This window comes from Falco peregrinus, chromosome 1 (genome assembly GCF_023634155.1).
Source record: "Falco peregrinus isolate bFalPer1 chromosome 1, bFalPer1.pri, whole genome shotgun sequence".
In the NCBI taxonomy this organism is placed as follows: Eukaryota; Metazoa; Chordata; class Aves; order Falconiformes; family Falconidae; genus Falco; species Falco peregrinus.
Genome location: NC_073721.1, coordinates 127,236,973 through 127,251,466, shown reverse-complemented (window position 1 = coordinate 127,251,466; position 14,494 = coordinate 127,236,973). Strand labels below are relative to the sequence as shown.

The following is a 14,494-nucleotide window of genomic DNA, read 5'->3' as shown; positions in this document are numbered from 1 at the left end:
CCTGCCCCAGGTGTGCTTTTTTTAGTTACTATTATTTTATTATTTTTTTAAAACGGTATCTTCCCCCAGACACAGCGAACAGCATTTGAGTTACCCTTGGCTTCCACTTGCCTGCCTTGCACGAGGCCGCCCTGGTGCGTTCAGAAGGGCTGGAGGGACACACCTGCTTGTACATGTTCACTGGAACGCAGGGCAGTGCGCGGCTGGGACGAGCCATTTGCTTGCTTGGCTGGAGCAGGGGGGTTCGTCGGTTATTTCTGGGCAACGACTCTGCCAGGGCTGGCCCCTGTGTATTGTATGATCCATCTCACCAGCTTTCTCTGAGTGCAAGGGGCCTCTGGAGGCCATCTCGCCCAAGCCCTGCCCCAGCAGGCTCTCCTGGGGCAGGCTGCAGCTGTGCCCAGGTGGGTTTTGGGTGTCTCCAGAGGAGTCTCTACAACCTCTCTGGGCAGCCTGTCCCAGTGCTTGGTCTCCTTCAAGGTGTAGGGAGGTTTTTCCTTGTATTCAGATGGAATCTGTGAGGCAGTTTTTGCCTGCTGCAGGGCCCCACTGAAAAGAGCCTGGCCCCATCCTCTTGACACTCACCCTCACCCACCCGTAAGGTATTTGCAGACATTGCTCAGGCCTCCTCTCCAGGCCCAGCTCTCAGTCCTTCCGCATCAGGGCAATGCCCCATCCCCTCATCATCTGCACAGCCTCCCCCAGACCCTCTCCAGCAGCTCCTGTCTCTCTCCACCTGGGGACCTCCCCCGTTTCAGCCCGTTTCAACTAACCTCCCTGTTAAATTTGCTTTTTCCCTCCTGAGCCTGTCTGCGGCAAGTACTCGCAAGGTGCAATTACAGCCCCCTCGCCGCCACCCCGCTCCTGGCACCGCAGCCTTGGATCCCTCACGCAGCGCCCCGGGCCAGGGCGGGCTGTGGGGCCGGACTCAGCCCTCGGGCCCCGCGCCAGCCCGGCGGCACCCTGCGGCGGGACCGGCGGCCGCCAGGGGGAAGGCGCCGTGGCCGGAAGCCCGCCCGGGCCGCCCCTCAGCCGGAGCGGGAAGCGGCCGCTCCGCCCCCGCGCCCGCCCGCCACTCGGCCCGCCATGGCGCTCTCGCAGACCGGGACGCTGGAGCCCGAGGGGCTGTCGCCGCGCACCCAGCAGCGGATGCAGGTCTGCGGCGGGTGGGGGCCGCCGTGGGAGCTGCCTTCCCGGGGCGGCGGGAACCGGCGCGCTGGGGAGAGGGGACGGCGGGCTGAAGGGGCCGCAGCGGCCGTGGGGAGGGGGGCGGCCGAGGGCAGCCGTGGCCGTGGGGAGGGGATCCCGGGGCCGTGAGGAGGGGGGTGGCCGAAGGGCCCGGGTCCCTGAGGAGAGCGGCGGCCGAGGGGAGCCGGGGCCGTGAGGAGGGGGCGCCGGGGCCATGAGGAGTGGGAGCCGGGGGGGCGCCGGGGCCGTGAGGGGGGGGCGCCGGGGGGGCGCCGGGGCCGTGAGGGGGGGGGCGCCGGGGGGGCGCCGGGGCCGTGAGGGGGGGGGAGCCGGGGGGGCGCCGGGGCCGTGAGGGGGGGGGAGCCGGGGGGGCGCCGGGGCCGTGAGGGGGGGGGCGCCGGGGCCGTGAGGAGCGGGACGCGGCGGGCGGCGGGCGCGGGGACGGGCCGAGCTGCGGCTCCCCGCCCAGCCCCGCTTTGCCCCCGCAGGAGTCCACCCCGACGGGGCCCGGCCAGCCGCGGCTGAGCCCGCAGCGGGGCGAGCGGCGAGCCGGTGTGGCGCAGCAGCTGCGGGTGCTGCTCACGCCGATGGCCGTCGCGGGCCGCCGCATGCCCCAGAAGCGGCTGCTGGGCGCCTACGGCGGGGCGGCGGAGGGCAGGGCGCCGGGCGGCAAGCGGCTCTGCCTGGAGCCCAGCCCGGAGCCCAGCCCGCCCCCCGGCAGCCCGGCCGCCAGCGGCTCGGACGGCGTTTTGGACGCGGACAGCGACGGGAGCGATGGAGGCGACGCTGCGCTGGTGAGTGCCCGCCCGTGGGGACCCTCCCCACTCGTGACCGCGCAGGGCGGCTGCCCGGCCCCGGGGGGCTTTGCCGAAGCAGCAGCAGCAGCGTCAGGTGGGAGTTGTTTGCACCTGGGGCTGCAGCAAAGGGGGTGGGTTTGCAGTTCTCAAGGTGCGCGTTCATTGTGTTCATAAAAGTAAAGTTAGAAAGTGTTTTTCCTCTTCATGTATTTTTTTTTTAATATCTCTGGCTGGTAGTACAAAACTCTATTTTACCCTTTCAGAATGTCTTAAGGGATGAAAAAAATGCTCTTGCTGTCAGTCAGGGTGTATAAAACGCAGTGGCAAAAGCACCAGTATGTTCTAGTGCTGTCAATAACCATCTTCCAGGCATTGTTACGGGTGGATACAGTCATAAGACGCAATAGTCTTGTCAATGTTCACTTACGTTTAAATCATCATTTCACCTTGTCAAGTCCACCTTCCCCTCTATGACAGATAAAAATGATCTAAGAGTGTATTTCATTCATCTGTAATGTTTGCTGTGTCACTGAAGTTCTGTTTATTCAGTCACCTTAGTTTTGTTTCCGTTCTAGCAAGATTTTGGTGAACTGCTCTTTTTGTGGAATTAATACTAGGAATAAGTTTTATAATGTGAGCTAGGGTCTATATGGACAAGTTTTGGTATTGATATGGGCTCACCCTGGTTTGCATAGGGGTTTTTGTTTGTTTACAAATATATTGAACCACTTCTAAATAATTTAGACAGTCGATTTGGAGACTCACTTCCAGAAGCCTGGGACATCTCTTGCAGGCCGTGTAACTGTATGATGAAGAATATTTGACTTTTCTTTTTGTAGGATGGATACTCACAGTTATCAGCTTATGAAAGGAAAAGACTAAAGAACATTACAGAAAATGCTAAATTCTTCGCTGCTTTAAAGTTGCATGAGGTTCGTATAGATTCTAAGTAGCATCAAAATTAGTTTATTACAAGTGTGGTAATTGTACTGTCACCCTTCTTGTTGTGAAACCCTTCTCTAACAGTGGCAGGTGTGTGAGGAAAGCCATGAAAATTTCCTGAGACATCAGGACTGCCCTGACTGGATAAAAAAAATGGGGGGTTGTGCCGCTAGTTACCTTTTTCCTAAGAGGGCGAGGCATTGGTTAAACTTGACAAGAGTGAGGAAAGCAAAATCCCACTTGTACGGTATTCCATGGCAGCAGCGCCCAGCCACGCTGGTGCCTGTGGTCCCAAGAGCTGCAGAGCCAGCCGCACCAGGCCAGGTGACACTTGGGTAAAACACTGACGTGAAGGTGGTTGTGTGTGTGTCCTGGGCAGCATGAGCGTGGTATGTGCCTCGCTCCTATCACGTGTGCTCCCATCCCTTCCTTGTGCGCTGTGTTACCTGTGGAGGCTGCTGAGCTCTTGCACGTGAGGCACAGTGCACGTGGGTTGGCTGGTTGTCAGCCGCCTGCCTGGCACGGGAGGGTTCAGCTCGCTGCCCTGGCTTTGGGAGGCTCTGGGGAAGAGCCTGCAGGGCATGTGCACACCCTTCAAATGCCCCCAGGGATGGTGACTCCACCCCTTCCCAGGGCAGCCTCGTCCAGGGCTTGACAACCCTTTCGGTGAAGAAGTTTTTCCTAACATCTAGTGTAAACCTCCCCTGGTGCAACTTCAGGCCGTTTCCTCTTGTCCCGTCGCTTGTTACTTGGAAGAAGAGACCGACCCCCACCTCGCTACAAGCTCCTGCCAGGCAGCTGTAGAGAGCAGTAAGGTCCCCGCGTCAGCCTCCTTATCTCCAGGCTGAACAACCCCAGCGCCCTGAGCCACTCCCATCAGACTGGTTCCCCAGCTCCGTTGCCCATCTCTGGACACGCTCCAGCACCTCAGTGTCTGTCTTGTAGCGAGGGGCTCAGAACTGGACCCAGGATTTGAGATGCAGCCTCAACCAGTGCCCAGTACAGGGGGACAGTCACTGCCCTGGTCCTGCTGGCCACACCATTTCTGATACAAGCCAGGATGCTGTTGGCCGCCTTGGCTACCTGGATGCGCTGCCGGCTCATGTTCAGCTGGTTCCTGACCAGCACCCCCAGGTCCTTTCCCACCAGGCAGCTTCCCAGCTGCTCTTCCCCCAGCCCGTAGCATTGCGTGGGGTTGCTGTAGCCCACCTGGCACTTGGCCTTGGTGAAACTTGTACAGTTGGCCTTGGCCCGTCAATGCCCGTCTTCAAAATGTAATGAAGAAGATGCCGTGAATGGAGGCCTCTGTGGTTACAGGTTCTACTTTAAATGTCTTTCTGTGTCTGGTGTGTAGTATTTAGAATATTTTCTTTGTTCTGTATAAAGAAGGGCCACAGAACGTCAAGACTGTACTGTGCTCCTGCGCACTGTTCGCAGAAATTGGGGAATTCTTGCTGGTACATGGAAGCGAAGCGGTCACAACACAGCTTGATGCTTAAAAATCCCTTTTCATTATTGTTATAATTACAGTATAGTTTACTGCAGTCTTTAGGTAATTGTATTTTATACAGGCTAATCTTTTATGCTTGTTATATATATTTTTAATTTTTTTTTTTTTCTTTTCAAGTCAGCTGCAAGACTTTACCAAATTACAACTAAAAGACAATCTCGTGTCACCAAAAGGTAAAATAACTTTGTATGAAATTTGTGTCACTGTTCCTTTATTGCCTTTTAGCTTGTTTAGCACTTCCATCTGCCCATACCCGATACTGTGAAAAGGGAGAGCTAGTGAGGAAGTCTCCCTATAAAGCTAAATCTGAATAACTGATTATTTTAAGCAGTATGAATTCATCAACAGGTAGTGCCTCTCCTCTGCTGTTGTTTGGAAAGAAAAATGACAGTATTCATGTCTTTTTGTCAAATTACAGAATTTGTTCTTTTTGTGATATTTGTATTAAGGTATTTCAAGCACACTACTTTTTGCTGACAATACTTTTGCACGACGGCTTAAGAAAGAAGTGTTAAATGATGGAAACCAATGATGGGAAAAAGTGTGGGAAGGAAAGAGAGGGGGAGAACTAGATGCAGGGGATAGGGTAACCGATTAGTGTAGAAGCAAAGACATTTAAAGGTGCCAAAATGGTGCCCGACAAAGCAGAAAAACGGGCTTAAGTCCAAATAAAGAATAAGATGCATGATGAAAGAAAGTGGAAAAAACTTGAAGTGAATCAAAACTAGTTAGGCTGTAAGTCTGGGCCAAGGTGTTAGAGCTATACTTCTGAACCTACCCTAGAGTCTTGTACGTATATGCAGAGGACTTAATGTTATTTAAATGTGTCTGTAATTTTGAAATGTTTTAATTGTTCTAGAGATAAGCCTAAAAAGGTAGAAGATGAAACAGTACGGCGAAGATCTATGCGTTTACAAAGAGTAGAGCCGTCAGGAATTCCAATGCCAGAGATGATGCCTGCCCAGCCAGGAGCAGAGGAATATGTAAGGTTGGGAGAGGTTAGAGGAGATACGTGTGTGTATACACAGCAGCTTTATAAAAACGGTGCTGGTGAATTTGACTTGATAATACTTGTCATTGCTGAGCTTGTTGTAAAAACTCTTAGACATTTGGAAAGGCGTGTTATACAGTGGCAATAATAAAACGTAAATTCTTTCACCCTGAAGCGTATTGAATAGCAGGCTTCCCATGTCCTCTCTGAAAGTTAGTCAATATTTTGTGACTCAGGTTGATGAAATAGTGCTGTTTTGGATGATCAGAAGGGTCCTGAGGAAAAATGCTTTGCATTTTTCAACAGCCCATAGATTTGAGCAGTTTTAAATTCAAAGTTTTATTATGCTGTTTTAATGTTATTTCACTGTAACTTTATCTGCTTTATTTTCCTTTGAAATATTTACTACCTTTTTGAAGTAGTTATATAGCAACAAGTAAAAATTTTATTGCTCTGAGAGATGGGAGTTTAAATCTTCCATGGTGCTGTAGAATAAAGCTAAATCTCTGTAATATAGTTCTTGAAGATCAACCTTACTGGAGTGTGAGAACGGAGAGGAAAAAACAATTGCTGTGCTGGTTTGTCTTTGCTGTTGGGTTCAGTGAAGTTCTGTTTATCTATTTAAAATATGTTGGTGCAAACTTTTTTGTAATGTTTATGTGTTGTCAGAATATCTGGTGTGTGGAAAGTAACAGTTCACCCGATTTGTCATTTTAGTTTTGAGTTAGGAAAATTTCTAATGTCGTTCCAGCCTCAAGTTCCAGCCGGACCTTTGCCAATGGTTCAAGATCAGATGGAGAACAGTAAATTAATGGAGGAGTTACTGACTACATGGATGAGGATAAGTGAGGTATTACTAGTTACAATTCGTTGTTTTTGGATAATGTAATTTAGCTTGGGTTCTAATTCTGATAAATATTTCCTTTCCATCTGTAGATGAAAGCTAATGATACTGAAAAGCGCATGCCTGGCCTGCAAAGGTAATCTGGAGACAGCAGCTAAAAACTGGGTATTGTCTTGTTCTCCTCCTTTCTTCTCTTGAATAGCTAACGTGTTGGTGATGTTGTCTAGATACCAAGACAGCCTGAACAGCATGGTCCTCAGTGAAGATAACATTAAAAAGGTTGTGAAATACCGAGTATGCTCTATGGCTATCCATCCTTCTGAAAGCCTTATCTTTGTGGCAGCTGGAGACAAGTCTGGGCAGATTGGTCTCTGGAATGTGGTGAGTTGTTCGTGTGCTCTTCACCTGGCAGAGCTGTTTGTGGCAGGATGAAGGCAGATATGGCACAGCCTGGAGTGTCATTTTTGTCAGGCTCACGATGGTATTTTAAGACTTTGGCCATTCTTACGGAGAACACGAGGGTGTCTGTTAAATTGAGGCTCACCAGAATTGCTTGAAAGGTCTGTCTGGTCCTTGGCAAACGCAGGTTTAATGGGAGGAAAGGTTGCACTGCTAATTTGGCAGGGCAGAGCAGAAGAAAATGGATCGCTAGCTGAAAAAATATTATCGGTAAGGGTTACAATCGCAATTCACTGTTGAGAAATTCAGGAACTTGCAGCAATACCACAGCTAGGTTTTGGAGAGTGAGGGGAAATGGGTGCTCAAGTATTTGGTTTTTTGAGTTTGTACAAATTTTGGGTAGCTGCAGTGAGTCACGGTTTTTCCAGACAGCAGAGATAAAATTGCTATGCCAGTATATCTGCTGGCACATATTTACCTACATTGTCTCTGGAAAATAGCTTAGCATTTGGTGCTTTGAAAACTTTTGAGGGCTTTGCAGATAGTCTCACTGTTGTTTCTGAATTGCCTTAATTACTCCTGCAGCAAGAATTTTTATTCATGCCCTTGACTTACACCTATGTAACCTCTCTCCACTTTGGTCCCACATCATGCAAGCCAGCTGCTTGAAGTTCACACACATGCAGATTTTCTTTTCATTTTTTGCAATGCCATTAACCTCTCGAGTTTAGAGTCATTTCTGCTTTGACAGCTTCAGGAAACTGATAAACTAAATTCAGCTCCGAGGCTCTTACTCAATTATAAGTAAGTTTAAACTGCTCCATGCAATTTAGAAGGCTCTGCAGCTGCGGTTGCTGCCTGTTGAGGAGCGTGATCTGGTGATGGGGAGGACAAAGTCTCCGAGTGCTGCAGGTCCTCTTTGTGGCCTTGCAAAGATGTTTCAGCGGAAGCCTAGAATTGTTGAAGATCCTCTTTTCCCTGGTTTTGCTCTCCCTTTTTTTATTTTTCTGAAGTGAGTTGGACTTGACCAGGTTTGGGGGCAGACTGATCTTTGTGGAATGAACTGGTTTTACTTGCTCCAAAATGGTCCCTTTGGTTTCTTTTAAAATAACGGAGCTTGAATGATGCTAAAATCAGAAGAGATGTAGGAGATTCTGCTTTACATTCAGTTTGGGTCACTATAATTTAGCTTGAGTTCTAAGTAACCTAATACTTACGTATTTTGATGTAAAAGGCATATGTATAGTCCTCAGTAAGATGTTCAGCACTGGTAATTGAGAAACCAATTCTGTCAGTGAAAGAGAGCCAGATCTCGATGTCTAGATACAGCATTGTTGCCTGCAGTGACAAGTGCACTTAAATTACAGCAGAAAGTTGCAGCTTTTCCTAATTGAGAAACGGAATTCTGAAACGGAGAGTAAATTCTTAGTGCTCTTTTGAGCACAAGCACAATTACTTGTGTAGCAGAGAAAATGGTAGAGGGAGGGAGGCCGGAGCCTAGCAGTGCTGTGCTGAGTGGTCTGGGCGAGGGCAGTTCTCTCTCCCACGCAGAGGTGTTTGGAGGCTGTTTGGGTGAGACATCAGCCTGGGCAGGCTGTGCCCCGAAGCAGGCTTGCTGCTGTTACCCTGTGCTGGTGTCTCCACGCACCGAGCCCCCTGCTGCCTCCTCCATATCCAGAGCAGACTGAGAACATGTGAAAAACAGAGACTGTACTTCAAAAGTTGCTGTCATTAATAGAAGTACCTACAGTGATTAGCATCTGTGTCCGCTAAATCTCAATTGTTTTTCAGGACTGTAAATCTGAAGCAGCAGCCTATGTCTTTATTCCACATAGCTATTCGGTCAGCTGCATGCATTTTTCTCCGTTCAATCCTGCTCACTTGCTGTCTCTAAGCAGCGAAAGTCTGCGATGTGGCGACGTCACTAAAGCTGTCTTTGATGAGGTGAGTGCTCCGTCAGTTGTGCTGCGTACTCCTTGGAAATCTCGGAGTGCACTGCTCTGAAGTTTTAGTCTCGTTGTACCCAAGATGTTATTTGTTGGTTGTTTTGTTAACAAGAAAGTTGAAGATTCCATTTCTGCAGGGACCCGTGAAGTAACCTTTAATTAACATCATAAAAATACGCAGATGCTTCCTACTCAATAAAACATAGTAACAGCTTGGGTACTCCCGATTTCCTTCCTGCAGAGACAGTTGCAAGTATTGAATTTAATTTCCTATCTCCTATGTGCCTCTCTTCAAAAGCATTACCTTTTAACAATGACAAACGAGAGCGATTTAAAGAACGACATCTTACAGCCCACCCCTGCCCAAATACACACTGTAAAACAACATAAAGCATGAGCTGACTTTGCTTTTCTCAGGCTTCAAGTGAGCAAAATGCTGTGACTGTCTCCGCGGTGAGCCAGACAGCTGAACTGAGGAGCTTGGTGATGCTTGCTTTGTTTACTTGCTTTTGGCAGATACATCTGCATTGATCAGCTCTCAAGGGTTGAAAAATGTAACAAGCTGCAAGTGTTTAAAGCTTTTTTTCCCCCGGCTCTTCCAGGCACTGTCATTTTGGTGGGGTTGTAGGCAGGCCAGCTGCTTGGGAAGTATCTGCAATTGGTTGGTCAGGAGGCCGGGAAGGTCCCGGGGGGGGGGGCTCGCCCTTTGGGACAAGAACGTGTCTGGAGGTCAAGGGAAGAGAAATGCCGTTCTCCTGCTGGGTTTGCCTTGTGCCAGCTTGCACAGCCTTGTGATACCTCTGGGAGTATTAACTGCTCTTGGAAAGGCTGCAGCTGCTAGCGGGGAGAGTCTGCATGCCTAGAGAGCTGAAACATGGAAGCTTTCCTGCAGCGTTCTCGCACTTGTGGCTGATCGCTGCTTTGAGAGGAAACTGCCATGGGATAAGGTGGTTTGACATCCTGACTCCGATCTCCCAAATTACAGGAAACCAAATTCACGTTTCTGCACCTGACTCAAGGTTTCTGTAGCATCGGAGACTGCACGGCGTCATTAATCCTCAGTCAGCATGTGCCTGAGGGTAACAGCCGTTTGACTGCTGGAACATAGAGGTGATAGTGTCTTGTAAGAATTCTAGCAGCGAATGCAGAGTGTGTTGATTCCAGTTTGTTTTGGATGGCTAATCATCTCCGTAGAAAGCTTACCAGTTCTACAGGAGGGCTCCTACATGGAGAGCTGCGGCAGGAGCTAACGAATGGGGCAGTCTCTGTTAGTATTTTTAGTATATCAAAAAGGGAGAGCATGAAATCTACAGCCCATAGAATGTTCTGGGTATTGTTAATAACTCTGTGTACCTCATCGAATAGTTCAGGTTACATTTGACCTTTTTCTGTGCTCAGATATGGAGAAGTGAGGAAAACTTATCTTCCTTTGACTTTTTGGAAGATAATGCCGCCACTGCAATAGTAGGGCACTGGGATGGCGATGTCGCTGTTGTGGACAGACGGACCCCAGGAACATCTTCGGAGCTTTCTGCAGACATTGGCTTCAAAAGAACAAGGACAGTCCACGTTCATCCGGTGAATAAACAGTATTTCGTTGCTGCTGGCTCAGTGTACGTATCTCAAAATGAACGGCAGTTGTTCTGTATTTTCAGCGTTCTGTCTGCACTGGTGCCTGAAGTCAGCTGTAAATGGCACGTTGGGAGGGCAGGAGCAGGAGCAGCTGCTGGTGAGGCAGACAATTTGTCAGCCTCAGTGCATAGTCAAAGCTTTCTTGATCATTTTAGAAAACATGTTTTTAGTTCTTAGCAGGATTTAAAACAGGATACGCTTTGACTTCCCTTCAGCTTTTAGTAACAGGTACAAAATGGTCTTTTCTGTCACTGGATTTTGGCAGATCATGGTGCAGAGAGATTTTAATGAGCTCCTGGTCTGAGCTGGTTCTGGTGCTCTCAAAGTCCTTTGGAACCACTGGCCATTTGAGTGAATATGCACGGCTGGAGTGAAGTTCTAAACAGCTCACAGCGTTGTTTGGTAAATGGAGAACCATTATTTAACTGTTGCCTTGTCAGCTGCGTTCTGTGTGGTGTGTGTTGCAGGGATGTTTGTATTTATGATGTTCGATACCTGAAGCCCAAGGGGAACAAGCCTGTGAGCTCTCTCAAAGGACACACGAAAAGTGTCGCTTCAGCGTATTTCTCGCCTGTCACTGGGAACAGAGTTGTGACAGTGTGTGCTGACGATAAGCTGAGGTAAGGCAGTGTGGGAGGGAGCGATCTATATGGAAAATGTCAGCGGGTGGGTTTGTATTACTGTTATTTCCTGTCTGCATGACCCATCACTGAGAGCTTTCTGTCTTTATCGCTTTTTTGAAAAGTGATAAAGATTTACTTGCATTGGCATTTTTAATGTTGTTTTTCATCATTTTGGGGTGGGTTGTTTTTCTAATTCTCATTTTCCTGAAGGACATTTAACAGTGAACAGTAAAATACACAGGTACTGTTTGTCTTTTAAAAACAAACAAACAAAACCCAACAAAACCCCCAAACCCACACAAACAAAAACCAGCCAAAATCCTGGCTTATAAATATAAATTCAGAATGCTTAGAAACTGAATTTATTTTTAGCTGCTGGTACTTAAAATTATGATGATATCAGCTCTTTTGTAACTGGTCTACCATTTGATAATTTAAACTGCTGTGAGTTGTGTTGTATTAGAAATCTACGGGGTTTTTTTCTACTTTGTAGTTTTGTGACCATAATTTAGGTGATCTGTTCATGTAAAGACCTGGTTGCGTCTGCGTGTTCGCCAGGTACATGTTTCTAAGTCCTGGATTGTATCAAAGACTAGCAGGTACAAATGGGGGGGGGACACACGACAGTTAAGGCCAGGTTGGAAGTCACACCTCTGCTCTGGAGACTGCCCGTTGTTTTAAAAGGTGGGGTAAGTGTGTGCATTCTGGAAGGAATCTGAATGTGGTGCAGTTGTTGCAGTATTTAGGTGTTTTGTCTGGAAATTGGATTTTCTTTCTTTCCCCTTGCACATACACAGGAGAGAGCTCTTTTGTGCGAGTTCTGTGTTGCTGTAATGCTTTCTTTCCTGTGATGTGCTTACTATATATAATGAAGGTCTGCTCTCCATCGTGAGCTTGGTTACGGACATTGTAAATCCTTGGTGCTAAGAGAGTGAGCCTCGGAGTACAAAATGGTTATGAGTAAACCAGGATGTTTGTGCTTGACAGACTGGAGAAAACAGATACGGGTTCATTTATTCGCTGCCTCCTCCGCGGAAGCAAGCAAGCGGCTCTTAACTCAGCAGCTCGTGGAACTTTGTGCCCTTGCGGGGTGGGATCCTAGAAGTTTATCCAGGTGAAGGAGAGCCTAGAACAGGGGATCTGTTGGTTTGTCTGTCAGTGGAGCGCACACCTGCCTGAGGAATTCCCGGCACCGCAAGCTGTTAGTGGTGGGGGGTCACTCAGGCACGTGTTTTGCCTTCTCTTGTGTCCTTCCCGGGGCAGCCTGTTTGTGCAGCGACTGAGCGGACTCGAGCCTGTCACCTGTCCTAGAACTGTTCTGGTGCTCTTCCTGCAACACCTTTCAGAACTGATGACCTTCAATTCTAGCTAAAAGCAAATCCAATTAAAAAAGAAAATTTAATAATTTCGTTTGGAATGTTGGCACTTGTATTTGGGCTGGATGTCTGTGTGCGGTTTGTCACTGTGGTCCAGAATCTCCTGTCGTCTGGCCCCTGTGCCGAGACGTCCTTTACGAGGAGAGGGTGGCCTTTTTTAACATGTGCGTGTTTTATTAACACGCTGTTTTGTGTTCCAGGATCTACGACACCACCTCTTTGTCGTCAGCGGTCACAGTTCTCAGTACTGTCAGGTAAGCGGAGCGCGCTGGGGCTGAGGACAGTGTGCTGGGGCTGTCCTGCTGGGGGCTGCGCGGTGCCCGTTGTCCGAACAGCCGGGGGGTCGCTGGCGGCTGTGGGGGTGACAGCAGCCAGCTGCCCTCCTTGCCCGGGAATGTGCTCTAGTCCTCACGAGTGCCAGCAGTGGCTTCTGTGCCGAAAGCACGGCTCTGAGCGGTACGGCCTGCAGGGAAGCTTCGCTGCCTTCCTGTGGACTGGGAACAGGCCGGTTTGTGACTTCGGGAATGTGTTTTGTGTCAGAATGCTCTTGCTGTGTGCGCTGTTGAAATACCAGAGGTTACTTCTTACCAGTAAATGCGTGGGTTTGGGTAGTCAACACTTGTAACACCTTTGTGTTCCAGAAGGGCCAGTTGTTGTCAGTGTTGGTTTGCTAAGGAGCTGGAATCAGATGAGTCTGGCTTGAAAATTCTTAGTTTATTGAAAGGCCAGATCTGTACTTGTGCTATTTTTACTGAAATCTGTGACTGATTTCTGAATGAAATTTCTGAATGAATGAAAATTCATTACTGAAATGAAGTGTAACCACTTGGACTAACAATCACTTATGTCAGAGTACTCTCTGCTTTACCTCCTTGCTCCGTTACGTTTCCTTGTCCATCCCACCCGTGGTAGGATAGCGATGAACGGCTCCGAGCAGCTCGGGCTGTCCGGTGTGGGACAGTGCTGAGCGATGGTTTAGGAGGGCGGAAGATGGACTTAGGCAAATAGGACATAAATGAGGACACTTAAAAATACTGGGTTCAGTAAGAGGAATGTTTCTGTCTTTCTCTCCCTGTTTGTTTCTCTGAAGTCATAACAATAACACAGGCCGCTGGTTAACCAGGTTCAGAGCAATCTGGGACCCTAAGCAGGAAGACTGCTTCGTGGTGGGCAGTATGGCGCGTCCAAGGCACATAGAAGTCTTCCAAGATACCGGAAAACTGTTGCACACTTTTTATAACCTTAACTGCCTTGCTTCCGTGTGTTCCATTAATGTTGTTCATCCCAGTAAGAACGTCTTAGTGGGCGGCAACTCCAGTGGCCGCCTTCATGTGTTCAAAGAATAAGAAAAGTGCCTCAGATATTTTTTTTTTTCCTTCGTGCATTAAATTTGTTTAATCCTTATTAAGCTGTTCCTAAGCTAACTGTATTTTCTCAGGGCAAAAGTGTATTTTAAAAGCTTTAGAATAAATCTTCTAAACTACCTTTGGCATTCTTGTCTTTAATTAGAAAAAGATACCCATCGTGGTATGACAGTTAGTTCGTACCTAGATAGATACCCTTCCCTGATACTGAAGTAACTTCTCCAAAAAAAAAAAAAAAGACAGGCCGCTGTCTCGGTAGGATGCTGCTGTGTATGAGGCACTTAATGATTCTCATTAGCGAATCCGGAGCACTTCCGCTCTGCTGGCCTGTGTGCTGTTAAGGCTGGTAGGAAGTGTCGAGTATCTGTGTCTTGGGCAAAATGCGTCCCGTAAGTGAGGTGCCTTGTTAAACCTTCCTGGAGGCAGAAGGAAGGCGGCCGCGGTGCCGCCACCCGGGGCTGTGCGTGTCTCTGCCTGACCAGGGACGGCGGGGCCGTGCCACACGAGGCAGGCGGGTTTCGGGCCGCAGAGCCAGAGCGGAGCGTCCTGCCCCGCTGTGCTGGTGGCCCCAGCGCTCCTAATACCGGAGAGTGGGTTCACCAAAGGCCACGTTCCTCACGGGGTTTGAGCCGAGCCTTTACTCAAGTGAAAAATAGGTACCGACACCGTAAATGCTGAACAAATCTTATACCGACTCTGGTTTTCATGATATTTAAATATTTATTTAAATTTAAAAATACTTTTCATGGCACCAATGATTTTATGCTAACTAAGATATTGAATATGTAGAAAAAGGTACATTTTGAAGGAAAAATGTAACTTACAGTATTTGGCACATGAAAGGTTAATTCCTAGATTTTGTTTTTTATGAAAACTAAGAAA

At 48.5% G+C, this 14,494-nt stretch overlaps 1 protein-coding gene across 1 annotated transcript; it reads left to right on the top strand.

Moving 5' to 3' along the window:
* Positions 1–1,044: 1,044 nt before the first annotated feature.
* WDR76 (WD repeat domain 76) lies at positions 1,045–13,732 on the top strand. Its single transcript, XM_055817370.1, has 13 exons — positions 1,045–1,155; positions 1,677–1,982; positions 2,825–2,917; positions 4,555–4,610; positions 5,297–5,420; positions 6,180–6,278; positions 6,365–6,408; positions 6,500–6,653; positions 8,463–8,615; positions 10,016–10,230; positions 10,717–10,869; positions 12,449–12,502; positions 13,339–13,732. Exons 1-13 carry the CDS (start codon positions 1,087–1,089, stop codon positions 13,592–13,594), a joined length of 1,776 nt encoding a protein of 591 aa, XP_055673345.1. The 5' UTR covers positions 1,045–1,086; the 3' UTR covers positions 13,595–13,732.
* The last annotated feature ends 762 nt before the right edge of the window (positions 13,733–14,494 follow it).

Coding starts and splice junctions, on each gene's coding strand:
- WDR76 (XM_055817370.1), top strand. CDS start 1,087: ATGGCGCTCTCGCAGACCGGGACGCTGGAGCCCGAGGGGCTGTCGCCG. Junction 1,156..1,676: donor GCACCCAGCAGCGGATGCAG/GTCTGCGGCGGG, acceptor TTGCCCCCGCAG/GAGTCCACCCCGACGGGGCC. Junction 2,918..4,554: donor CTGCTTTAAAGTTGCATGAG/GTTCGTATAGAT, acceptor TTTCTTTTCAAG/TCAGCTGCAAGACTTTACCA.